Raw genomic sequence first — 25,729 nt, forward strand, 5'->3', positions numbered from 1 at the left:
TATGGCAAAATTATGGTACAATCCATGGGTTAGACAGAAAATTGTAGCAGAATTTTTTTTTAAACTATGGCTAAATACAGAGACAGTTCTAGAATTTTTGTACGGAACTGCTGCTATAGAAAACACCATATCTGTACTGTGTTTTTTGATGCAATTTTCAAAGCTGTGGTTTTCCCCATTGCAGTAAAATGGCAATAAAACATGTTAGTATGACAACAAAAGTGAGTGTTCAGCCTTTTTATAGGCTTTGCCATGAGGCAGGAAGAGCATCCTGCTTTAGGTGGGAGATTTTGGAGTCCCTGGGGATGATGCTCCCCACTCATAATATTCAGTTGGGCTCCATAGACCTACATTATGAACCAGACTGATCACACGACACGGAGCCAGTAGAGGACCATGCTTAGCGCACTCTTCACCCGGCTTGTTCTCCCGATCGGTACAAGATTAAACACTAGGCCCTGGACCGATCAAAACTTTTCAGATGTCTCTATGTTTTCTAAGAAGACAGTAACACTTTATTGACAGGAGCACTTTACAGCTTATTGGCACAGGAGTGGCATAAAAAGTCTCAAATTTCAGCTGTTAGTGGTGTTAAATTCTAGCATGCTGCCTCTATCCCCCCTCCCGATAACTGTAGTCTTATTATGGTGGAGTTGTTTACCTGGGTATGTGTCTACAGATACAAGATCTGGCTGGGCACCATGAATGGCTCCTTCTGTACAGTATTTCTGGAACTCAATAATATCAGGGAAAGAGCTGGCTCCAGAACCCATGGTGGCAATGGGGGATAACCTTTGCTCAGATGAAGATGATGCAGACTGATTTGGCGGTGGTGGACTGGCAACTGGCAAGTGTATCCCACTAGGCTTTTTTGGAATAGGTGGTGGGACCTTTATTCTCTTTTTATCTACATATGTTAAGCTCTGAATGGTTATTCTTTCTGGAAATAGTCTTCCCTTGCAGAGTTCATCTTCTTCACCGCTGCTCTGAGAGAAGCTTCTTATTTCTGATGATGCAGTTTGAAAGTAATTGTCTGGAGGTGGGGATGGGTCCAAGGATGGTGGTGTTTCCACACGAGTATCAATATCATAATTTTTTCTGGGACGCATTGTTCCAATCACCATATAGGCATCTTGAGGAGAGACTTGCTCTCTAAGATATTTTCCTGGTGAAGATGGTGACATTACAGGTGATTCAGGTGTCACCGCTGTAGACCGGTAGGAAAGGCTGTTCGGCCTTCTTGACATTGGAGGTTTTTCTGCAACTGGCGGCTTTGTCTTTTTTTCTGGCAAGGGGAAAGCCTCATCGGTCAGTTCATCAATGTGATCTACAATGTCCAAACTATCATCGGTTTCTGATTTGCTGACCGATCTAAGACGAATTGACCGTAGGTCTGACTGAGTTACCATTGGCATGATGGGTTGCACTGGACTGGTTTTCTGACTCTGGTTTTTAGAGCTAAAAGTCGACTCAGAATGGTTTCTGCTAGTCCTCAGCTTATTCTTCGAAGACTTTCTTGTCCCAGTCAAATCCAGATGTGTTGGTGGGGTCAGAGGTAAATCAAAAGACTGTCGGACACTAGGACTTCTATCTATTGGAGAAACAGCAGGAAGAGATGATTTTCTCTCAGGAACCATGGGCCTTATCTTATTGGTCTGATAGGGAGAGTGACCTAAAATTAAAGATGTTGGTATTGCAGTCGGAGTTTCTGACTGGCTTGAGTATCCACTAGATGGGGACATCAGTCCTGGAGGCTTCCCAGGTGATGACATCTTGAAATCTGTCTCTGTAGAGACCTGAGAAGGGGTTGTGGCCCTTGAATTGGTTAGAGACGTAAGTGACTCTGAACTCCCCTGTACCTTTTTGCACTCTATCACCGTGGTGCCTGTTGCCGTACTTGAACCAGATAATGTCCTATGCAAATTGTTGGGTCTACAATCATTGTAATTCCAGTTCTGATTAAAATGCATGCTTCTTGATGTTGGCATAGTGGCATTACCTTGCATTGATGTCTGGACATAGCTATTTCCTTGACTATCGTATGCAATGCAGAGGCTTTTAGGTCTTTGGTCCTTTGGCATTGTAGCTACCGGCTGTAATTTTTGATCAGATGTATCTTTTATCAAGGAAACGCTACGTGCAGGAGGAGAAGGCTTTTTCTTTGGCTTTCTCAGTGAGATACTTCTGGATCTTCTACGCTCTAGGTTGTCTTGATCCGCTATGGCAGAAACATTTTCTGTACTTGTGCTTTCCTCAGAGCTTCCACTGGGATAATTGAGCGCATAGTCCCCACTTCCTCTCCGGTTTTCTGTGTAAGTGATGTCTACTGAAGACATGGAACCAGAGTCCGTGGGCATTGACAGTGACCTTTCTCTAAATGTGCACTCACTAGAAGATGTCGGTAAGGTTGAAGAGTTAGTCATGTTGCTCGCTCCAGAATAGTTAGGATAGAAAACAGATTTCGATTTCTCACTTTTTATTTGTTCGACAGATGGAGACGGGAGAGTTGTAATTGAACAAGAACTTACTAAATTGGTCCTTGTGTTTTCTTTCTTTATTTTGAAAGAGCCACTTTTACTAACTCCAGGAGATGCTGTGGTTGCGGTGAAACTTTTTGCTTGTTCAGCAGCATGGGCCTGTCGACTTTTTACTGGGCTAGATGGTGTCATATAGTTGAATGAATTTCCCTGCCAGTTTGCAGTGTCCTTGGATCCATTACATGGTGGGGTAGAATATATCATACTTGTACTATCCATACTGCTTGGCGATTGTAATATATGACCAAGATCACTAAAAGTCTTTCTTAATGGCAGCTGCTGAGGATGAGGTGTTGCCGCTCTTCCTCCTGGATGTCTCCCATGGGATGACTCTGATTTTGCAGGTGGAGAATCTGGTGGAGGGGGAGGCTGTTCACTGCTTGTCACTCCATTGACATTTCCTATATAATGGAAAATGAAGCACAAATTTTAATGACTATACAGTTGCATTATGTTGAAATACAGTACTGGCTGGGTCACGGAACGGACGGTCTTCTACAGCTTCTGAACATAGCCTAATGATGCTAGCATAACCAGTCCAAGGATATATCAGGCAATAATGAGCTGTGATATCCCCTGTCCAGTCCGCGTGTAGTTACCCACACAGTGCTGTCTCTTAAAAGTTATCTCTCCCTCTCTTCTCATTTTAGGCATGCTGCAGACTTGTCATTATTATTAGCAGTTCAGAGCTTAGTGTAACCCCTTCCTTGCTTTGCTGCTGCTGTTACTTTCCTTTCTTCCCACACAGCACCTTGCAAACTCAGTGTATCAATAACCCCCTTCCCCCCATGCCAACCATAGTATTGTACTGTGTAAATCATCTCCAGCCTGTTCAGTCCGATGCTTTTTTATCAGCAGTACGTCATTGCATAACACAGAAAAATAAATGCTGTTCTGTAGTTTGTCAGGGATGTAAATGAAAGGAAATCCCTTTGTAAGTACTGCTGGCATACAACCCAGCTCTGACCCCCTGAAATGGAGAAAATGGCTGTGTACCATGGTGGCAGCTATTAGGAAATCAATATCTGTGGTGCAAGCACTAAAATCACCCTAACCAGCTGTTGCACTTTCCTGTTTTTTGTCTGTATTTTAGCCACAGCGGTGTGCAACCTGCATAGTGTGAACAGAGGCATTGGAGCATTGCAGTGTTGGCCATTTTTATACTTTCTGGTGATGTGTCAGCATGCAGAACTTGCACACTCAACCTATCACTGGCTGCGGTGGTAAGCCCCCTAGCTGTATTGGCCTTTCCTGGGTGCTGGCACACCACCAGGAAGCACTGAGCAATGGGTACATGAGCACCATTGTAATGGCAGGTAAATACTCCAAACTTTTTTTTTTAAAGCACCTTCGACCCTTTAAAATTTTCTCTCCTTGGTAAAACCCTTTAATGTTTTCTACAAACAAGATTTTTTTGAATTCACTGAATGACTAAAGAAATGAATTACGGAGCATGATTCTGCCCGGCACCACTGTCAGACCTCACTATCTAATTATAGTTCTATTAGACCTTACTAATCCCTATAGAAAGAACTATAATAGATTTAAGAAAACTGAGAGATGTGGGCAGATACCTGCTGGGGTCTTTTTTGGAGTTGACTCAGACACCGCAGATGTCTTACGTTCTTCTTGATCTTGGGTCTGGTGATGAGAGAAGCCAATTATCGTCCTTCTGCGTCTTAGAGTAGTCTTTGGGTTCACAGCAGTCTCTGTGTTGAACAAGGAGTGGTGGGAGCTGGCATGCTTGTCAAATAGTTCTCCTGTAGGGGAAAACATAGGGAGGTACATTAAAAAAATGCTACAAATGCTTAAAATGTGCCTCAAAACTGAAAAATGGGACAAAAAAGTACAAAGTATAAACCTATATTGTAAATGAATGTCTGTTCTTTGTGTCTCCATTATTACCTCCCTGTACTACCTGCATGCTCCTCCGCGCTGTCAATTATACTGTACTCTTCACAAGAAGTGCTTTTTCCAAGGCTTCAATGCACATAAGAAGGAACATAGAAGCATGCGTATGATAAAAGTGCCTAATGGAAACTCTTTTTTTTTTTTTTTTAATGGAAGGGCTTAGAAGTGTCATATACTTTTCTGGAAAAGTAAAGTATATTTTTATATGATGATGATGGACAAATAGCAAACATCAATATATCCATTGGGTTGGAGCTAGACTTTCTGTTGTGGCAAAGTTTCAATTTATTAGGGTTGTATCAAAATTTTCAATGCAAAAAGATTTGGTGGCCCCACCCCTAGCTTACCCACTGTACAATTCCATCACTGTCTGAAGAATGAACATTCCGGCAGTATGTTTCCATAGTGTATTCCCTTACTATTTTAGAAAGGTAAGATTATGGTGATCACAATCCGTCTTAGTTATTGGAATTTCTTGTTTGCCATATGTATATCTAAAATAATACATCCCTTACCTCACCATTTCATTACGTCCTACATTCATTTCTATACTTCTATACAGTACAATGCATGTGAACTAAAGGCCCTTTTACACTGGCTGATTATCGGCAATGAGTGTTGCCAGAAAGGCTCATTCAGCCAATAATTGTGTAATGTCCAATTACGGGTGGTTCTTTTGTCCTTATACACCTAGGTAAAACTAGTTCACTTAGGTGCCACAGCTAGTGTACTTAGTTGCTGTGCTCTATTCCAGCCCCTAGGTGTCTCATTCCCCCTGTGCACAGCTGCAGTTTAGGAAAGAAGTTTTAGCCTGTTTTACCCTTTCTTTGTTCACACATTTCCTGTCTTAGGAGTTATGGCCCTATTTCACGCGTCGTCTAGAGGAGCAAACGAGCGCGTTTGCTCCTCGTTCCCCGCTCGCTGCCGCCGCTATTCAACGCGTCTGCGGCGAGCGGGTGAGTGCGGGAGGAGCGGCGGGGAGCTGCGGGGGGGGGGGCTGCCCGGGGGATCGCTGATCGTCCGGGCAGCCCATAGGATACAGCAGTGTCTGCTGCCAATGCTCCTATTCAACGGAGCGACGGCAGCTGATCGTTGCTGTATCAGTCGCTTGTTTTTCAACATGTTGAAAAACAAGCGACTGCAACGATCAGCCGACATGAACGATGTCGGCTGATCATTGCACTCTATTCCACGGCACGATTATCGTCCGTAGCGGCCGATATCCGCCGAATACGGTCGATAATCGTTCCGTGGAATAGGGCCTTTAGTTGTAGTCCGGCCCTAGACCAGTGAGAAGTCATATCAGTCTAGTTCCAGTTCCAGAGAGAAAGACCACAGCAGTTATGCACTGTTAGACCTTAGCAGTGGGGTAACAGGAGAAATAGGAAACATCCTTGCCTATGCTGAGGATCTTCACTTCAGGACAGTCACCCCCTAAAAAAGAGAGGAAGAGGGACTGATCTGTAGTAGAGCACAGATGCAAGTAAGCCGCTCTCTGCTGACAACACTCTACTACATGGGAAAGCTTTCACTAGTTAGCTTCATCCAGAGACAGAGGCCTGGGACTCGTTACTACCTCACAGGGTGGTCACTGATACTGTGTAGGCGGAAGGCGGTCAGATAACACAGATTTATCTAAATGTGAGTATGAGGATTTCTTCAAGTTATACCCACACATCCCAGCAGAGTACTGCACTAATTAGGCAAGGGCTCCTATCCGGCACTATCCTGCACTAGCCTGACAAATAAAACTGTCTTCTTCTACCTCCTGCTACCATAGTCTGTCTAAGTATTGTGATGCACATTTTTTGCACTAGCACTCGTGAGCAGTGTTGTCCTTATATTTTGTCTGTATTACACTGAAGTCAAAAATTAACATCTGGTTAAGTCTGTCATCTCTGCCACTGCACCTACACCTGCACCTCACACTAGTCCTACCAAAGGTCCGGTGACGTGTGTATGTGGGTGGGTATTGCCACCCCTTACCACTGTGACAAGTCGCCCCCAAAACACCAGAGCCAACCGGCTGGTGCAACACCAGGGCCACGGCAATCGGGCCACGGCTACACGGGCCACGGCAATCGTCCCATGTCAAAGTGTCAGTGACCTCTTCGTCGGCTCATCACATCTTTTGAGCAGGCCATTAAAAAATAAGAAAATGTTTACCAGCCACATATCTGTGTAAACAGGGGATGTGCAGCTGATGACAAAGTTTATAAATGGCTGCCTAATACAGGGATACAGGGATCGTCCGTGAGGCCCAGCTAATCTTTAATTGTGCTGTCTAAATCTACTGCAAATGAATGCCGGTCTCATTGACTGGCGCTCATTTGCCCCTATGCACAGCCAAATATTGCTGCATCTAAAAGGACCCTACATTTCTATTGTCCCTAAAACTTTCCACTTTCTATAGAGTTACAATGGAGCCCATATCCTGCAGAAAGAGATGGAAAAGACAGCAGGCCAGGAAGTGAAGAGCTTAGCTGAGTGCTTTTCCACCTAGAGTTTGGTGGGGGTCTGAACTTTTTTCCTGCACTTGCCACATTTATCCTATTGTTATGCAAAGGGAGAATCCAAGGCAAAATCTCCCATTTTTATAGGTAACTATTCAGTTGTTTCTTATTCCATAGCAGTTATTTGTTCTGTGAGTATACAGTCTAAGGAGGGTCCACAGCCATCAATGAAGACACCATACACATACAAGCTTAGGCTATGTTTTCGTAAAAGTACGTCCGTTGTTGAAATCGGCAACAATGGACGTACTTTTTGCGAAAAGATACATTGCCTATTCTTCTATGAGATCCTGGCCAGAGCGTATACACATAGTATACGTTCGGGTGGGATCTCCTGCGGCGCCGCAAACAACTGTCATGTCAGTTTTCCGCGGGCCCTATTTAGTGAATATCGGCCGCGGAAAACCATGACAGTGCACACTATGAAGCGAGCGGACTGGACAGTGTGCTGTGGGGAGTTCTGATGCTGGTGCATCAGAACTCTGCAGCGCCAAAGATCATCCGGGCGGTACTGCAGTACCAGCTGGGATGATTTTTTCAGAGACTGGCCATTCCGTGTCCCGGCCGGGTCACGGAACGGCCAGTCTCATACGCTATGTAAACATCGCCTTAATGTGTTCTGAATAGAGAATAGAGAAAAAGCAGCTGCAAGACTCCTCAGGAACAAAAGGATTTGGTGGTTGAAATCTCTGACCTTGCTTACATATGCTGTTAAGGGAGAGTCTGGAGGTCCTCATACATATTAGAAGTTTGGCCCATCCCACCAAAATCAAACACATATCTAATGTGAATTGCCTACATTAGACTTTACTACTAATACTAGGTTTCATTTACAAGGATTAGAAAAACACACCTGCTTTCTTCCAAAAACAGCACCACACCTGTCTTTGGGTTGTGTGTGGTATTACATCTCTGCTCCACTTTAACTGAACTGAGCTGCAATACCATATTCAAACTGAGGACAAGAGTGGTGCTGTTTATAGAAGTAAGCTATCTTGTTTTTCTAATCCCTTTGAAGACTTTGCTGGAATTAAGTTTTTAAAATAAAATTACAATTTATATATATATATATATATATATATATATATATATATATATATATATATAAACAGCAGAAAATTCTTTAAAGTAATTGCAGTATTTATGCATCTTTTTACTAATTGATAAACATCCTTCAATAAAATGTACGCATCTAAGGAACTTTAATCTGTCTTTTTTATAAAGATTTTAGAGGGCGCTAAATCTCCATATGGATTCACACCCTCTTAGCATTACAAAGCAGTTTGGCCTACTTTGGTCCAATAGAGGGAACGAGAAAGTGATGCTGCACACAGGGTTATATAAAAGTCTCAGAGCTGTACTAACCTTCCTCTCGAGTCAGCTGATATTGTGACCGGTCAGCAGAGACTATAAGGGCTTAATAAACACAACTCCAACAATTTACATAGATTGCCCTTTCTATCATAAACCCAGGTAGAGTGCCGCATAGGATCGGCCTTGTATACAGCGCCTTGGCTGATGGGACCCAAAGACAGGAAGGTATTTTCATTATGTCTGGATTGTGTTTCAGGAAACAGTGCAAGTTCCCTAATAATAACTATTTCATGTTTTCTCCTGATAGAATAACAGGAAAGGTAAAGGAATGCATAGGTTATGCCAGGTCTCTTCCTTAATTCGGAATACCTTCTTTCTAGGTCAAAGATATGACTAGTGAGTAAGATGGGAACAATATCAGGTTTTATTGTTCTGTAAAATAAGCTATGTATATTTACATGGTGCGAAAGAATGAAGTATACTTTATTGCTTTATATCTTCCTGTTTGTTGGTTTGTTCATGGCACAAAGACATTAACCATCACAGCGATAATAGACGCTGCTCTTAATCTAAAAACAAGTTGCAAGCTTTCTAATAAAATTTATGCATAGTTTGGTTGTCTGTTCACCGGAGAAGCAAATCTTCAACTGTGTAAGGGCCCTATTCCACTGGACAATTATCGTTAGCATAATTGTTAACGATTAACGATCTCAAACGACCGCTATTGCGAAAGACCTGAAAACGTTCACTCATTTCCATGGAACGATAATCGTTACTTATGATCGTAATTGCGATCGTTTCTTCTTCCGTATTTATTCGCTATTGCGTTCGTATCTATTGCGAACGACCGAACGATGTCTTATTCAATGCGAACGATTTGCGAATGAGCAACGATAAAAATAGGTCCAGGTCTTATAAAGCGATCAACGATTTCTCGTTCGGTCGTTAATCGTTAACTGCATTTCAACCGAACGATTATCGTTTAGATTCGAACGATTTAACGATAATCTGAACGATAATCGTCCGGTGGAATAGGGCCCTTAGGTGTGTATGTGTGCATACAATAAATAAGTGTAGGTGTGCATCACAATAAATGGGGTGGGCCAGATCCCTTCAGGTTAACAGCTCTGGCTGCAGATTATCTCTGCCAGAACAAAGGGGTCGGGCAATGACTTTATCTCACTCCCGAACCCTATCTCCACTAACATCATGTGTCAGTGGATTGGTTAAGAGAGCCCCATACACCCTATACTGTGAGCATCGGGCATTGCCAGCTAAAGTATAAAGTGTGTGAGGACCTTTACTATTATATTAGGTCACGCAAAAGAAGTAATTTTTATTCTTGTTTAGGTAAATACACATTTAACTGATTTGCTGCAGATCTTCCTTCCAGAAAATCCACAGTAAATGTAATTTTTGGGATCTCATCTGCACATAGAGGAAAGCAGCATGTCAGTTTAAGTCAATGTGGAAAGTGAAATCTGCTCCAAATCTGTAACAACATCTAAACCAAAGCTTGTGTAAATTCAGCAAGTAAATCTAGTGTGCATTTACCCTTATGCCCCCTGCTGTTCTGAACAGAAATTGTGTGGATATTCTGAGAGGAAATGTAAAAACAGCAGGGGGCGCCATAACAAATATTTAACAGTGAAATCTAGTCAGGAAAATAGTAAATATTATCAGTGGTGGATCCTGCATCATCTGCCTCCAGCTTTATAATAGAGGTGCAATCCTGCCTGCGATGTGATCTCTATAGAAAAGAAAGTGTCAGCCTATTGTGGGTTCAATGATCAATGTGAATACTGCATTTTTATTTAGATATTTTTTTGGGGGAACAAACAACAACTTCATAGATGTAAAAATAGTTTTACCATAAAACTAGATTTACTCAATAGGTCATTGTTTTACTGATACTGACTGAGAGTGAGCTGAGCTGATCCTCACTGAATGACTGACCCCTGTTCTAAAATATAGTGGAGAACTGGAGAAGAGTGGTGGCTGTGGTAGCATGGAGGGGGGAGAACAGCATAGCGCCTATGGTTAGCGTATCAGATGTGCAGCCAGAACTGACTGATCCAAAGTTTGTGTTTTCCACATACATGTGGCCGTGTAGATATACAAGGAAACCCACCGCTGACACATTGTCCAGGGTCCTCAGAATAAATAGGTTCAGATGATAAAATTATTCCTCATCATCGTAAACACTTTACAAGTCTAAGCTTTTATGGCTTTTAGTGATGAGCGAATAGTGAGATATTCGAATATTCGATATTTGTACCAATATCCCGCGAATATTCGAATATTCGATAGAATATTTGATCCCATTAAAGTCTATGGGAACAAGTATTCGATTAGTGAAAAACATCTATTTGACCATTTGGAGGGTGAAACCGGAAATATACGCTTATCGAATATTTATCAAATATTCGCGGGATATTCGTATGAATATCGAATATTCGAATATCTCACTATTCGATCGAATATCTATTCGATCGAACAGTATTCGCTCATCACTAATGGCTTTATAAATGACCGTTACCAAATTCATAAAGAAGCTGAAGGATCTCCCATAACTCAGCGTAACATGTACTAATGTGATAATGTGTGACAGAATCCCGGGATGATGACAAATGAGAAATAACACGCCTGATTATATCCTAATGAAATGGTGGCTACAATCAAATTACAACCAGCTGTGATAACTATTACCTCTGAACATATGAAAAGTTGTAGAAGATCCAAAGAAAGAATCCAACTAGCCACCAGCCAGCTACTTTTTTTTAACATGAACAGACCGGCGGGGGCACAGGGATACCAGTGCCATGGTCCTTTTTTTGAACTGCCCGCACATGGCGACGGTCTATTACCGAGCACCGGCCTGGTATGAAGCACTGGGAGGACGGCCTGCCAGCCCCCAGTGTACTGCAACCCTCTCCCTTCTGTAATGTGAATAAAATGTATTCTGTAATTAGAATAAAATGAGCCACGTCACACAGGGGAGATCGTCACACTGGGGGCTGTCTCCAGTTCTTCATGCCAGGCCGCTGCTCCATAATAGACTGGCGCTGTGTGTGGAAACAGGGTCTGTTCATGTGAACGGGACTGCCATGTCATGTCTCAAGACCAGAAAGATGCCGCACACCAGGGGGCTGGAGCAGCCGAAAGGGGTTGGCAGCACGATAGCCAGGAAGGTAAGTGGATGTTGTTTTTTTCCTTTAAAACCAACCCCAGGCATTCTGAAAAAAGGGGTACTGCCTGGACTACTCCTTCAATGCCATCATGATGGATGTATCTATCATAAAACGTTAAGAGAGGTATAGAGAAAGTTTGGCTAAGTGTCATGTATTATCATAACGTTATCAGACTTGGCAAGTGCTGCCACATATATTTTTTTATATTCAGCATCTTTTCTTCCTCTTTGCATTTAGCATAATTGAGTTCAACCACATGAACTGGGTCTGATGCTGCATTTTACTGCAGCATGATCACATGTTCTCATAAGGTTATTAGGGAAACCATGTGAAAAAGGTATAAACCTATTTATTGTACAAACTGCTTGTATGAAGGGTCACAAAATGTGTCCCCCCTGCTGAGACCCTCAGCCGAGTGAGGAAGAGCTGTTACACTCTGATAGTGTACTAAGTTCTTACAGTGGAGAGGTGGCCATACACTTTCAACAGCTGTAGGATGAATGTTCAAGTGTTCTCAATGGAGAGAACAAAAGAGGAGCTTAAATCCAACTTCTTTCCTTCCCTGGCACCATACAGTTTACATAGTTGGCTGGTCCCACCATAGAGTTACAAGACCATAGTTAAAGACACTTTGTCAGTAGGTTTAGGCTGTCCTATCTCAGGGTAGCATAAACTAGTGACAGAGAAGCTGAGCAGGATGATGTATCACTTACATTATTCTGTGCAGCTGATCCAGAGATATCCTGAATAACATGGACAATAAGTAGCCCTCTACATTATGTGCATGAGCCCAGTAGTCCTCAATATTCATGAGAAGCAGACAATTCCGCCCCCACCAGCTGCTGATTGGCAGTTATCTATCCATGCTGTGTATAGGCATCCAACTGTCAATCAGCAGCTGGAGGGCGGGAGAGGGGTGTGGCAAGAATCCTATTCTCCTGCATATTAGGAGAACAGCTGCATAGATGTAAGTAATACACCAATCTGTTCAGCACTTCTGTCACTAGTTTATGCTGTCCTCATTTAAGGCAGCAAACACCTAGTAAAAGAATCCCTTTAAAGTTAAAAAGTTAACCAGGGATCATGGGATATTGTACTTTTCTCTGCCTTAGTTGTGGGTTTATTTCTACTCATCTTTAAAAAAAAATGACTAAAAACATTAATCTAGTGATACAACAGAGGCTCGTAGACCATGACGTCAAGAGGTTTATCACATACCTGATACATTTATAGGTACAATATTAGTCTGTATGGAGTTTGACTGATGCCACCGCCTCTCTTCTGGGATAGGAAATGGGAATGCTTTGATCCAGGCCACCTGCTTATCTGGAGTGGTTGGTAGACTCAGACAAGTCTCCCGAGGTCTTACTCCTACTGTGGTTGTTTCATCTTCACTCACTCTTCGGTTGGTTGGCTGTGGATATCACACTTGTAGTTATTAACACAATGGCCTATAGGTTTTCACTCCAATATGTCCAACACATCCTTGTATCACTAGGTTTGTCTAGTGCTAAAAATTCTTAAAAGGTAATGAAGCTAATTTGCAAACATTTAGTGAAAATACTCCAATCTTTAGTGTGTACGGAGCCTATGCAGATCTATGTGTCCAGCCCACCACCTCCTATGGTCACACTTACTTTCTCAAGTATGCACAAGCAGGCCAGTCTTTGCAGTAACAGTGCACTGTTAGGAACATAGTATGAACGGTGTATGTATGTATGTATGTATATATGTGCAGGATCACCAGGCACTGTTACTGCACGTGCTGTTCAAAGACCAGACTTGAATATGCATAAGTACAGGGACATACCACCAGGTTCATTTGCAACAAACCTTCTGATAGTTTCTCTTTAAATTTAGTTTGCTTAGAGGAACATAAATCCAAGCAGACAGGGAGTGGTAGTACTGGAATTTGTTTAGGACTTGTATTATGTATCATGGCAATTGAAGTGCTTAAAGTGTCACTGTCGTGAAATTTTTTTTTGCAGAAATCAATAGTCCAGGCGATTTTAAGAAACTTTGTAATTGGGTTTATTATCCGAAAAATGCATTTTTATCATGAAAAAGCAGTTTGAAGCTCTCTCCCCTGTCTTCATTGTTCTCCTATGGAGAGAGCTAAAGAAAAGACCAAAACAGGACAACAAAGAGTTAATCTACAAATCCCTCACGGGATATCTCCTGTGACAGTCACCAGTGGCCTGTCTGAGCTCGGATTACAGCTGTCACCCAGCTCCGTGCCTGTAATCCTCTGTTATCTGCTTTCTGCTGCCGGCTAACTCCCTCCTTCCTCCTCCCCCTCCCCTCTCCCTAGAACAGACAGGGGACGTCTCCTGCAACAAGTCACAATTTTCAGATTTTTCAGAGTGGATGAAAAAGAGGAAGGAGGGGGGGACCTGGGAAAAGGCTTTTTACATGCAGATAATGGCAGATTTGGCTAATAAACCCAATTACAAAGTTTCTTAAAATCGCCTGGACTATTGATTTCTGCAAAAAAAAAATAAAAATACGACAGTGACTCTTTAACATAATGGCACAGGCACATCTTATTTTTGGAGAATTCTGGTTACTTACCAGGTAGACAAATTCAAGACGCCTTGGTGTGCTCCTTGTGGGTGTTTCTGGAGGAAGAGTTGTAGACTGTGATAGAGCAGAGTAGCGAAAAGTCTGACCAGTTACTTTAGTATCTAAATACCGATCTTCAAATTCTTCTGCAAAACAGTCTCCTGGGAATAAAGAAGAGTGATACATATTAATGCATTACTGATGTGGACAGGATTTTATCGGGTTTTGGAAACCAACGATTTTGGAAACCAAAACCAGGAGCCGATAACCGATTAAAGCCTAAACAAACCTAAAGCACCTTATACTAACTAGCCACCGCCCTCCTGAATGGTAGGTGTATCAATTAGTGTTAATCAGTATGTCAATGACTGGTGGGTATATAGATGACTGTTCATCACCTACTGTATATAACATTGTCTACATCCCAGTGGGAACTTATGTGTAAAACCACTTTTAAATTGGCTGATGCATGCACTAAATGGGCGTCACCTACCAGACTGGAGCCTATTACATGACTTGACTGTTGTGCAGGCAGGGATGCACAAATGGTCTCTAGATTGTTTGTGTGACCCCTACTTTTATTAGTCTAGGCTGTACACCCCCTGTTACACAACGAGATGCAGCAATGAAACAAGGATTTCTTACCCAACTAAACCCAACTGGCCCTTGACCATTGTATAATCCCCAGATTGTAATCCCTTCTTTTGATATTATCATATCATTTTGTTATTACTACATAATAGTAAGTTTTAGAACACTTAACAATGAAAAGCTTTCTATGAAAGCCATTACTGAAGCCGATGAAAGGTTATACAGGAAGGAATTCACTTCACAGGAGGCATAACAGTGTGCCATAGTTTTCCTGTTAACACAAGTGTACACAAAAAAGGAGTACGGAGGGTAAGGAATGGACTTAGGGAAAGGAAGTCATTCCAGAAGACTTAGGGAGGAATCTATCATTGTCTTCTCTTAGCACAGATTGTAAGATGTTGCAACTTTTTACACTTTCCACCTCCCTCACAAAGTGAACAGACCTTGACATAACCTGGGGACAACAGGAAGAGTGGCCTTTGTTAATGCCAGATTTATCACAGTTTATGGTAGCACAAAGTAGCACACTTAAAGTGAATGTACCATCAGATACATCACTTTGGGATTTCTACATAAATAGATCGGCGCCGGCGTGGAGATACCAATGCCACAGTCCTTTTTCTGAACCGGCTACAATTTCATGCGCATGGTGCCGGTCTATTCCCAGGTACTGGCCCCGCCTGAAGCACTAGGGGTAGCCCCACCGTCCCCCAATGTGACAATCTCCTCTGCCTTCTGTGACACAGCTCCATTAGAATCAATGGAGCTGTGTCACAGAGGGAACGGGGTTTCGTCACACTGGGGACCGGAAGGACCGCCTCTAGTGCTTCAGGCCAGGCTGGGCCGGTGCCTGGGAATAGGCCGATGCAGGTTAAAAAAAAAAAGAACCGGGGCAGTAGCATCTCTGCGCCGACATTGATCCATTCATGTAAAAAACGTAAAGCGATGGACCTGATGGTACATTTGCTTTAAATATTACGACCGGAGTGTAATACTCCATTCTTGATAGATTCCTCCCCCTCCCCAAGATCACTGTTCAAAAAAGGGCAGTTAATAAAAAAGAAATCTGAAATGTATATGTAAACATGTACAGGGGTTCAAGGGACGGGAGCCTTGGGGGGTGAGAGATGTGGACTTCATATGAGTAATCTTGTCAGCCATCCCATTACTGCCACCCACTCTCTGCTGTTACAAATCCTTTTGTCCCTTGACTTTCCTGGATCATCACTTAGATAATGGGCAGCAAGGATAGTTCCAGCACTCAGTCGTCCAAATCTGAGTGCTGGAACTATCCTTGCTGCCTGTTCCTTGGTGATTGCTCGCACCTCCGTGCACCAGCAGGAGGGGATATACGTGCAGGTGTGGTCAGCTGATCATCCTTCCTCCATCACTAATCTACTAAACATTTATCATCTCTTACTTGCACACCACCTTCGCTTTGCAGCGCCCTCTACCTGTATCTCAGCTTAAAGCTGCCACCTGGCTGAAGGAAAATTAGTCAGTCAGCTACTTAGCTTTCTTTGTATCTCGTGTACAGGATAAGTGTAAAGGATGGAAAAAGAAAGACACGTAAATAAGGGGATAGTTACTGAGCCAAAGTGTTCTGTCTCTTGATGTCGCCTCCATCTGTTCAGAGTGCCATCTCACAGTGAAGTTTCTAGTCTGTAGAGGTCAAGTTAAATGAGAAGGTTTTGCCCCTGAGGCCCCTGAGGCCCCTGAACCTGCTGCCCAAGTCAAGTGTTCCTGCAAGAAGGACATGTACCTGTAAGACGAGCTGTAAGCAAGAAAGACTGCCTCTGAGAGCCTCCAAGGTGACTGTCAGCATTTCACTAGGTTGCGACAAGCAGGTCACTACTGTCAGTCCACACTGCAACTTTCTACAATCTCCTTCTACTTAAGTATCTACCAATCTCTTCTTAGCACTGTGCTGATCGGCTTTTTGGTGGTGATCATGATCCTGTATATGTATCCCTCTGGGTATAGAATTTTGTATCACTAAAACAGCTTGGTGACAAAGAATGTGGATTACTCTAGAGACATTAGGCTAGTGACGTCACCCGACCACGTGACATATCCAAAACACTACTGTCTCAGCTAGCTCTGTACAACATAACACCAGTTCCCACACCAGTTCACCACATCCGCATGGCCACTTTCTGATGACGTCCCTCAAAGCCATGTCCTAGCATCCCTATTCTTCTTAAGTGATACCCCTAGTCTTGGACAACACATACAATCTTATGATTTCAATATCACTTTTCCTCAAATTTTACTCTATGGGGGACATTTATTAAAACTGGTGTACTCGTATGCCAGTCTTAACTTAGACCCCGCCTTCATTTACCCCTTATTTACTAAAAGGTACACGCTGCAATGATTTTATTTTTTTTTTAAATTTTTTTTCTTCCTTTCTATCAATTTTGTTTTGCTTAACTAAATAAAAAAACAAACAAACCTATATTTAAGATAACATTGCTTTCCATCACCAGATTGTAAACCATATAGATCTTATGTTTTCATCCATGAAGCAGTGTGATGTCTTTTGCACTGTAAGGCTACGTTCACATCAGCGTTTGACCATCCGGCACCATTCCGTCTACCTTTTCCGTTTTGGAGTAAGCAAAACGGAAACTGTCCGGATCCGTTAAAATCCCCATAGATTCCCATGATATTTTAGTGTGCTCCGTTTGCCCTAATTGTGCTCCGTTTGCATGCAATCCGTTCAAGATCCGTTTTTTTGAACTGAAGAATAATAGTGTTTGCAGTATTTTTCTTTCCGCTTAAAAAAACGGATCACAAACGGAAAGTGCACTTCCGTTTTTTTTTTTACATTGTAGTCAATGAGGACGGATCTAAAACGGAAGGTATTTCCGTTCACATCCGTTTTTTTCATCCGTTTTTGCACTGAGCATGCGCAGAAGCAGCAAGAAAGCAAAGAAGAAAAATAAACGGATAGAAAAACGGATGCTGACTGATGCAAATGGATGCAAACTGATGTTCAAAAGTCAGATTTTTTAAGCCAAAATACAAACGGACCATTAAAAAAAGATGAACATTTTGCAATCAGTTTATGCTCATCCGTTTAATTAATATGGACGGATCCGTTAGAAAGAAAGAAAAACGCTAGTGTGACTGAGCCCTAAGCTGTAATTTTTAAAGGGGTTATGCAAGAAACAGCGCCATCCTTGACCTTTAACTGTCCTGGCATGATAGGAGTTGTAGTTTTGCAACAGCTGGAGAGCCAAGGTTCCCTACTACTGGACTATGGATACTCCAAGGTTGTGCGCTTGTTCCTGACTATAATACTTCTGGCTAAAACCCCACCCCCTATTCTCCCTGGAAGGTCTGCCTACACAACCTGTTTCTGATGTGTCGTATGGCCTGTGCTGCCTTTGGACATGAAATGACAAGAGATGATGACAAAGGGATATTGTCAGGGCAGAAGAAGAACAAACAACTGCTGAATGCTGCAAGTTCCTATAAATGTCAGAGCGACCGCTTACGTCGCCTGCATCTCTCCTATACTTATCTTTAGTTTATGTTTCCACCAGGGAAACACAAAGCTGGCTGAAGTCTTACAAAATATTCACAGGTGTCGGACTGCAAAATATTTGTGGATGAAGGAGAGATTATCATGGGAAATGAATGGAAGAGCTTAGAAATACAAAGTGAACCAAAAACGTTGTTTGATTTTGCTGTACATTGCTTTAGCTAGGAGCTCCTGTTTTGCAGGACAATTTTTCATTGTTTTTGGGCACAATTTTCGGATACAATATAACACAAACTTAAGAAAAACGCAGAGAGGGCTTATCAGGTGTAAACCTTTGAAACACAGACACAAAATGTAATGAGAACCCAGATTTAGCCCGATAAGAGAAGCCTTGTCCCAGAAGGATCAGCACTAGTTATAAACACCAGTTTTCTATAAGAAGTTCCCAGCTAATTTTCTCTCCAACTAGTCGAACTGACTGCGTAAACTCTAGGTAAGCTGCAGCAATGATCTACGTATTACTCACACTACAGAGGTGGTAAGTTTACATTTTACACGTAATGGTATCTATCCACTATCCACCAAATAAAACCCTGCCCCTATTTCCCAGGCTGGATTTACTAGAGGCGCACACCTGTTAGTAAAGCTGGCCAGCCCTTTTTTCTAGCTCAGGCATGGCGCAGTAATCTGCGCCCCCCCATCAGTGGGTTACGGCCGGCGTGCGCCACAGAGAAGGTAAGAATTTAACATTGTTAATCCTGCTTACTTACACAAACTGCAATACACATACATACACATCCATATGCACACTTAGACAAACATATACACACACTGCATGTGCACACACATCCATACGCACACTAACACAGCCACACAATGCATATACAGACGTACCTACATACATATCCATATGCACTACATATACATACATACATACATTCATATGCACTCTGCATTTACACATACATGTATACACTTATTTTCCTTGCTGAACCCACAGTCTTCTAAAGACAGCAGCCCATGAATAGTTACAGAAGTCACTGGTCTTCCAGAAGCGGATGGGACTGCAAATAGAGTTGCTCCTGCTGAAGCCTTCCCTACATCCTCCATTCTCCCATCCAGACTGCAGGACAGTAATAAACAGGGCAGATGTAGGCTCCGTCCATTGTGTAGAGCACTCCACGGTAGAAGCTGCAGAGAGGCCCCGCAGCACCCCCTGTATTAAGGAGGACTAATGCATGCATCTGTACTACACAGCCCTCTACAGACTTAGGTGCAGACAGGATCAAGAAGGCAGAGGAGCCTGCCCCAAGCAGGGGAGTGGCCCCCGTTGGCAATTGCCCGAAAGGCCAGATAGCCAGTCCGGCCCTGGTATTAAACATAGGAGAAGTATTCATGATGTTGAACCTAAAGGGGTTTCTCAAAACTAAAGAAACCCCATACACCATGTACATTATGTACATAAGCTGTTGCTAGAGCTGTCTGGCAGTGGGATACTATCTTTTTCACATTCAGGGCACATGTTTATGGAAGACAAAGCAGTTTAACATAGCAGTAGGAAGACATATCAGTTTAATGTATGAACATTTAGCCGTCAGTAATTGAAATTGTAAGTGTCTCTGTCATTTAAAAAGAACATTTGGCATGTCACAGAGACATCAAGAAAGGAGATCTGACAGCATCCAGAAATTATGGAATCTTTAAGTTTTTATTAAATCACCAAGAAGATAAGAATAGCTTCTTTATTATTTTCTATATAACTGCAGTACTATATCAAAAGTTTACCCATGCTGGAGTGACCCTTTAGACATTTATAAATATCTTATACTTATGCTGCGTTTACACAAAACGATAATTGGCCCGATCGTACGATTAACGATGTTGGAGTAACGATTTTTTTTTAATAACGATCAGCATTTAGATGGTACGATATATCGTACGGAAAAAATCGTTTTGCAATCGTTTTGCGATCGCCCGCCCGCAGCCCGGCCCCCCGCTCACAGCCCGGCCCCCTGCTCGCAGCCCGGCCCTTCGCCCGCAGCCCAGTCCCCCACTCATCCGCAGCCCGGCCCCGATCGCCACCCCCGCCGCCCCGAACGCCACCCTCGCCGCCGCTCTGATCGCCACCCCCGCCACCCCGATCAACACCCCTGCCGCCGCTCTGATTGCCCCCCCATCACCGCTCCGATCGCCCCCGCCGCGAGCATACGTTGCCTGCTCCGCGTAGCAGGTCTTCCGACATCCCTGGCTCCCCTCTTCAGTGCACTGATTGGCTGAAGAGGGGAGCCGGAAATTTCAAACCGCTCCTCTTCAGCCAATCAGTGCTCCTCTTCAGCACTGATTGGCTGAAGAGGAGCCGTTTGAAATTCCCGGCTCCCCTCTTCAGCCAATCAATGCAAGGCAGCACTGATTGGCTGAAGAGGAGCCATTTGAAATTCCCGGCTCCCCTCTTCAGCCAATCAGTGCACTGAAGAGGGGAGCCGGGGATGTCGGAAAACCTGCTACGCGGAGCAGGTAATGTATGCTCGCGGCGGGGGCGATCGAAGCGGTGGCGGGGGGGTGATCGGAGCGGCGGCAGGGGTGGCGATCAGAGCGGCAGGGGGGGGGGGGGGGCGACCGGAGCGGCGGCGGGGGTGGCGATCATAGCGGCGGTGGCGGCGATCAGAGCGGCGGGGGTGGCGATTAAGCCAGCGAAGGGGGCTGCGGGCGGAGCTGCGGGCGGCCGGACTATCGCTCGACTACTGTTTACGCAGATCGGCGAATTTTTTGCGAACGACGATTTGATGACATGTTGAAAGATCAAAACGAACGATTTTTCGTTCGTCGTTTAATAGTTCGCTGCATTTACACGTTCGATTATCGTTCGAATTTGATCGTTATCGCGCAAATTCGCACGATAATCGTTACGTGTAGACGCAGCATAAGGATAGGTTATCAATCTTTAAGTGGCGGAGGTCTGACTACAGGATCCCCTGATAATCAGCAGAATGAAGGAGCAACTGTGCTTACTGGGATTGCACTTCAGCTCTGTTCATCTGAAGCCCCTGCCACCCCCCTGTTCTGACTAACGTTGGGCTATATTTGTTTCAGTCCTCTAAAATCCTGTTCATCAGCCATAGATCTGAGGCCTCATTGAATGTGCAATGGTACATTTTCTACAAGAAGGTTTTACACAGTGTCGGACTGGGGTATCTGGGGCCCACCAGAGAAAATGATCCTTGGGGGCCCACCAATGAAGAACCTGTGAGAAACAACGTGTCAGTCAGTGTTTGTGCAGGTTCTAATCTGGGGGCCTGCCAAAAGATTCTCCGGTCCTCCGGTGGGCTAGTCCAGCACTGGTTCTACATAATACACTGTATGTTCCTGTATGTTATGTACAAGAAATTGCCAATGAGCTGACACTTACACTGATTGAAGATCTATTTCCATGAATGTATATTACAGTATATAAAGTCACTTTTTGGTTTCTTAGCACTTGCTGTATAATTGCCACTTTTTTTGGCTTCTTCTATTTATTTTCGGGCTGTCCAGTTGGCGGCCCATTTCACACATCTGGTTCATTAATGTATGTCTTATAGGTTCTCAGTTTCATGCTATTCTCTTTTATGATGTCCCTGCAGAACATTAGCTATAATATACAGCACAGTGAAAACAAAGGAGAGAATTACTGGGGAGTTCGGATGTGAATGAGGCCTCTTGGCAAAGTTACTGATTGGAAAAACTGCTGACTGTATTGGTGAGAAAGGAAGAAATGTGGCTTGTGTCCTTAACATCGCGTCCCCCCAGAGACCCATAACCAAGGCTGAGCGTTGTGCTTCAGCAAAATAACTCCTGTAGTTCGTTTCCTGCAAATTCTTAGTAAAGGGATGGTTTCTGTGGAACACATGTAATGACTGTAAAAGAATTATTTTTATACTATAGCAATGGCATTGATGGTATATTACTTAGGTCCTTAAGTTCTCAGATCTTGAAGAAAGTAATACTTATTATTTTGAATTATTTCTTTTTTAATAGGACCTATGTTACATGATTGATGGATATTGTGCGTTCCCCAGCTGCCCATGTACATAACATAGTATGTAAGGTAATGCATGGTTCAGTGCAGCCACTATGAAGGCATCTCATGTCTCCAGACAAATCCCTGGTGTAGACAAATCTTAATAGACACCAACAGGCTGGTCACATCTCCTATAAGCTTATTATATAAGTATTACTATACATGTAAAAGATAAAATGTTTTCATATACAAATGTCCCTTCTTTACAGCAGCAATTATATCTGACAACCATGTCATCTAGTGAACAAAATCTTATTCTACTTGCCACAGATATGCACCCTGTTCCTATTCCAAATGCAAGAGTATGTATACTATAGAGGAGAATGATCAGGTCGAGCTATCCTTTCCTATACACAGGACTGCCCTACTCCACATTGACAGCAATGTTAGCAAATCTGTGTTGGGTAATAGCTGGAGGGTCATATAGCTCTCCTAAATTACGGGAAGGGGCTGAGGGTACCATGCTCAGAGGGTAGGTGGTGGGATCAGCAGGAATGCCAGTCTTCTTCTGCATCTTGTATGGCATTGTCCAAATGTGGAAAGAATTTATGACATGATATGAATGGGGATACATGTATATGGTGGATGACCAAGGAGCACATAACATAACTGACTTATTATAGCAACATAATGAATGGATATAGTCTCTCTTACCTTGAAGTAGACTCTGTAGGTTGAGTTCAGCTTCTTGGTGAAGCTCCTCTACACATGGAGGACGTTTCGATGTCAGGAATACGTTTACAGGCTGCTGTTGCCAATTGCTCAGCTTGGAGTGGTCTAAAGTTGAGGCAGCTATAAGAAAAGATAGGAAATATACAACATGTTATTGGCAGGCTTGCCACATATCCTATTTTTCTACTTAAAGGGCTTATCCAGGCTTAAATCAACATAGCTACTTTCTCTCTGTCCTCAGGTTGGGTGTGGGTTTTGCACTGAGTTCCGACCTTAGCCTTCTATGTCCAATTGTAAAACTCTTTAATAATTTCTTCTTCCTTCTTTCACAAACAATCGTAAAATCACATGAATTTAACACAATCTGTCGCCAAGAACATACTGCAGAATAATTTAGCAACAGGTTGGATGATTATAATCACCTACACTATGTACACGTCTAAAGCAATGCAGTATTTTTGAGAAAACATAGCTATAACAGTGGGTTATAGCAGATTCCTTAAGCTTCTCCCATCTGGCTCAACATGATTGACAGGTCTCCTTCTATACAAAAATAGCGAGAGGCCTGTCAATCATAGCAAGATAAGCAAAGTGGAGCTGTCCGGCAGACGCTTCTCCCCAAGGCTGGCACATAACACTGGGGTTATATTTTCTCTAAACATGGCTGATTATAATCAATGGACCTGTCACCGAGTCATTATACCAGGATCTCCATGGCAGATTCCCGTCAACCTATCCATTTTGCTTGCAAAAATTAGAATAATATGTAAAATTAGAATACAGTGGTGCCTTGGATAATGAGCATATTTTGTTCCGGGACCGTGCTTGTAATCCAAATCACTCTTAAACCAAAGCAAATTTTTCCATAAGGAATCATTGAAATGCAGACAATTGGTTCCACACTTCAAAAATAATGATTTTTTTGTTCTGAATTACAGGTAAAACAAACATTTAAAAAGCTGGATATGTCATATTATAAGTTACTGTATAGTACAGCAATCAGCATGTGAAGTATAATGTATAGTAAGTGCATAAACCTGAAAAAACAGCAGCAGTTTCTAGATACAGGATGGAACTGCAGATCCCCATAATGCAGTAGCGTAGTACAACAGGCGAGAATAGAGAAGCAGGGCTGCTGCCAGAAGTCTGTCTGGTCACATGACAGCAATAGGGAAGGGGGGGTGTTCAGCATGGACCAATCAGGAAGTGAGAATCACAGAGCTGTGCAGGAGGACAGTGACAGAAACTTTTCTATACAACAGTGTGAATGGTTGAGTGTAAGTGCAGGCACATTATAGTAGCAGTGTGTATAGCTGAGTGTGAGTGCAGGCACATTATAGCAGAAGTGTGTATAGTTGAGTGTGAATGCAGGCATATTATAGCAGGAATGGAAAGGATGGGAAACACAAGGGCAGACAAGAGACTGCAGGGAGCATGAAGGAATAAGTAGGGCATATGTGAACACAGCAAAGCGGCACTCTCTGTCCAGGGAGAGAGGGGTTACAGCTATAAAGAGATTACCTCCACACTCCTGTTCCTGTTGCTATGTGCAGCTGGGGACCAAGGGTATTAGCCATCGCAGCCGATCGCCGCTCCCAGCTAATTAAATATTTAAATGCAGCTGTCAAAGCTGACCGCTGCATTTAAATAGTGCTTGCTTCCCTATCCCTGGTGTCTTCCCTTATTTCCCCCCAAGATGCGATCGCTGAGGGGAGATCCCTTGTCTGGATGACGCTGATCCCAGCTCGGCAGTCAATGTGATCTGATGGCTCATTGCTCTATTATATACACAGCATTGATCTCAATGGGAGATCAGTGCTGCGTATATAAAAGTCCCTCAGGGGGCTTCTAATTACTGTATGTGAAAAAAAGTGTTTTTATTAATAAAAAATCCCCTCCCCTGATAAAAGTTTAAAGCACCCCCCTTTTCCCCCATTTTATAAATAAAAATAAATAAATAACATATTTGGTATCGCCGTGTGCGTAATCGCCTAAACTATTAAATTATCACATTCCTGATCTTGCACTGTAAACTGCGTAAGCTCAAAAACCCGCCAAAGTGCAAAATTGCACATTTTTGTCTACATCAAATGCAGAAAAAATGTAATAAAAACTGATCAAAAAGTCGCATATATGCAAGCAAGGTACCGAAACAAAGAACAGATTGTGGCGAAAAAAAATGACACCTAACACAGCCCCACAAACAATAAAAGCGTTATAAGGATGGAAATTTTAAAGACATTTTATGTTTTTTTTTTAAAGGTTTTAATTTTTTTAAAGCCATCAAATAAAATAAAAGTTATACAAGTTACATATCATTGTAATTTTATTGACTTGAGGAACATAGCTAATGTGTCAGTTTTACTATAGGGCTAACGGCGTAAACACGAAACCCCTCAAAATAAAAAGAATTGCACCTTTTTTTTCCCTAATTTCACTGCACAAATAATTTTTTTTCTGGTATCGCACCATATTTTATGGAAAAGTGAAGTCTTTAATTGCAAAGTATAATTGGTGTCCCAAAAAGTAAGGGCTCATGTGGGTCTGTAGGTGAAAATATGCAAGTGCTATGGCCTTTTAAACACGCAAAAACAAAAAGCGCAAAAATGAAAACTGACTCTGTCATTAAAGGGTTAAACCAAGGTACCATTGTATTTAGAATGAATGCTATCCTTAATATGAAAGTAACAACATTGGCATACAAAGGGCTACAAATGATCACATGGGGTGTGTCTGCCAAGCCTCCAGTCCTATAGCAGAGAGGATAAAGCTCGCTCAGATACAGATGTAACGTCGTTGTGGTTGCTATCCAGAATCACTTATGTTATTACTTTTGCCGTTTATGGTTACTTCTTGTTTGTCACTATTTCTTCACCATGAAACTGCCCTGC

At 42.7% G+C, this 25,729-nt stretch overlaps 1 protein-coding gene across 2 annotated transcripts in view; it reads right to left on the reverse strand.

The window, feature by feature from the left end:
* The window catches only part of NHSL2 (NHS like 2), a 135,994-nt gene that overhangs the window by 10,771 nt on the left and 99,494 nt on the right, over positions 1-25,729 (reverse strand). For both annotated transcript variants that reach the window (XM_069986357.1, XM_069986358.1), the window contains exons 2-6: positions 22,821-22,958; positions 14,038-14,189; positions 12,685-12,880; positions 4,112-4,297; positions 662-2,938 (exon numbers count right to left, since the gene is read on the reverse strand). In XM_069986357.1, coding sequence (XP_069842458.1) covers positions 662-2,938; positions 4,112-4,297; positions 12,685-12,880; positions 14,038-14,189; positions 22,821-22,958 — 2,949 coding nt within the window. The remainder of the gene's footprint in view (positions 1-661; positions 2,939-4,111; positions 4,298-12,684; positions 12,881-14,037; positions 14,190-22,820; positions 22,959-25,729) is intronic.

This window comes from Dendropsophus ebraccatus, chromosome 10 (genome assembly GCF_027789765.1).
Source record: "Dendropsophus ebraccatus isolate aDenEbr1 chromosome 10, aDenEbr1.pat, whole genome shotgun sequence".
In the NCBI taxonomy this organism is placed as follows: domain Eukaryota; kingdom Metazoa; phylum Chordata; class Amphibia; order Anura; family Hylidae; genus Dendropsophus; species Dendropsophus ebraccatus.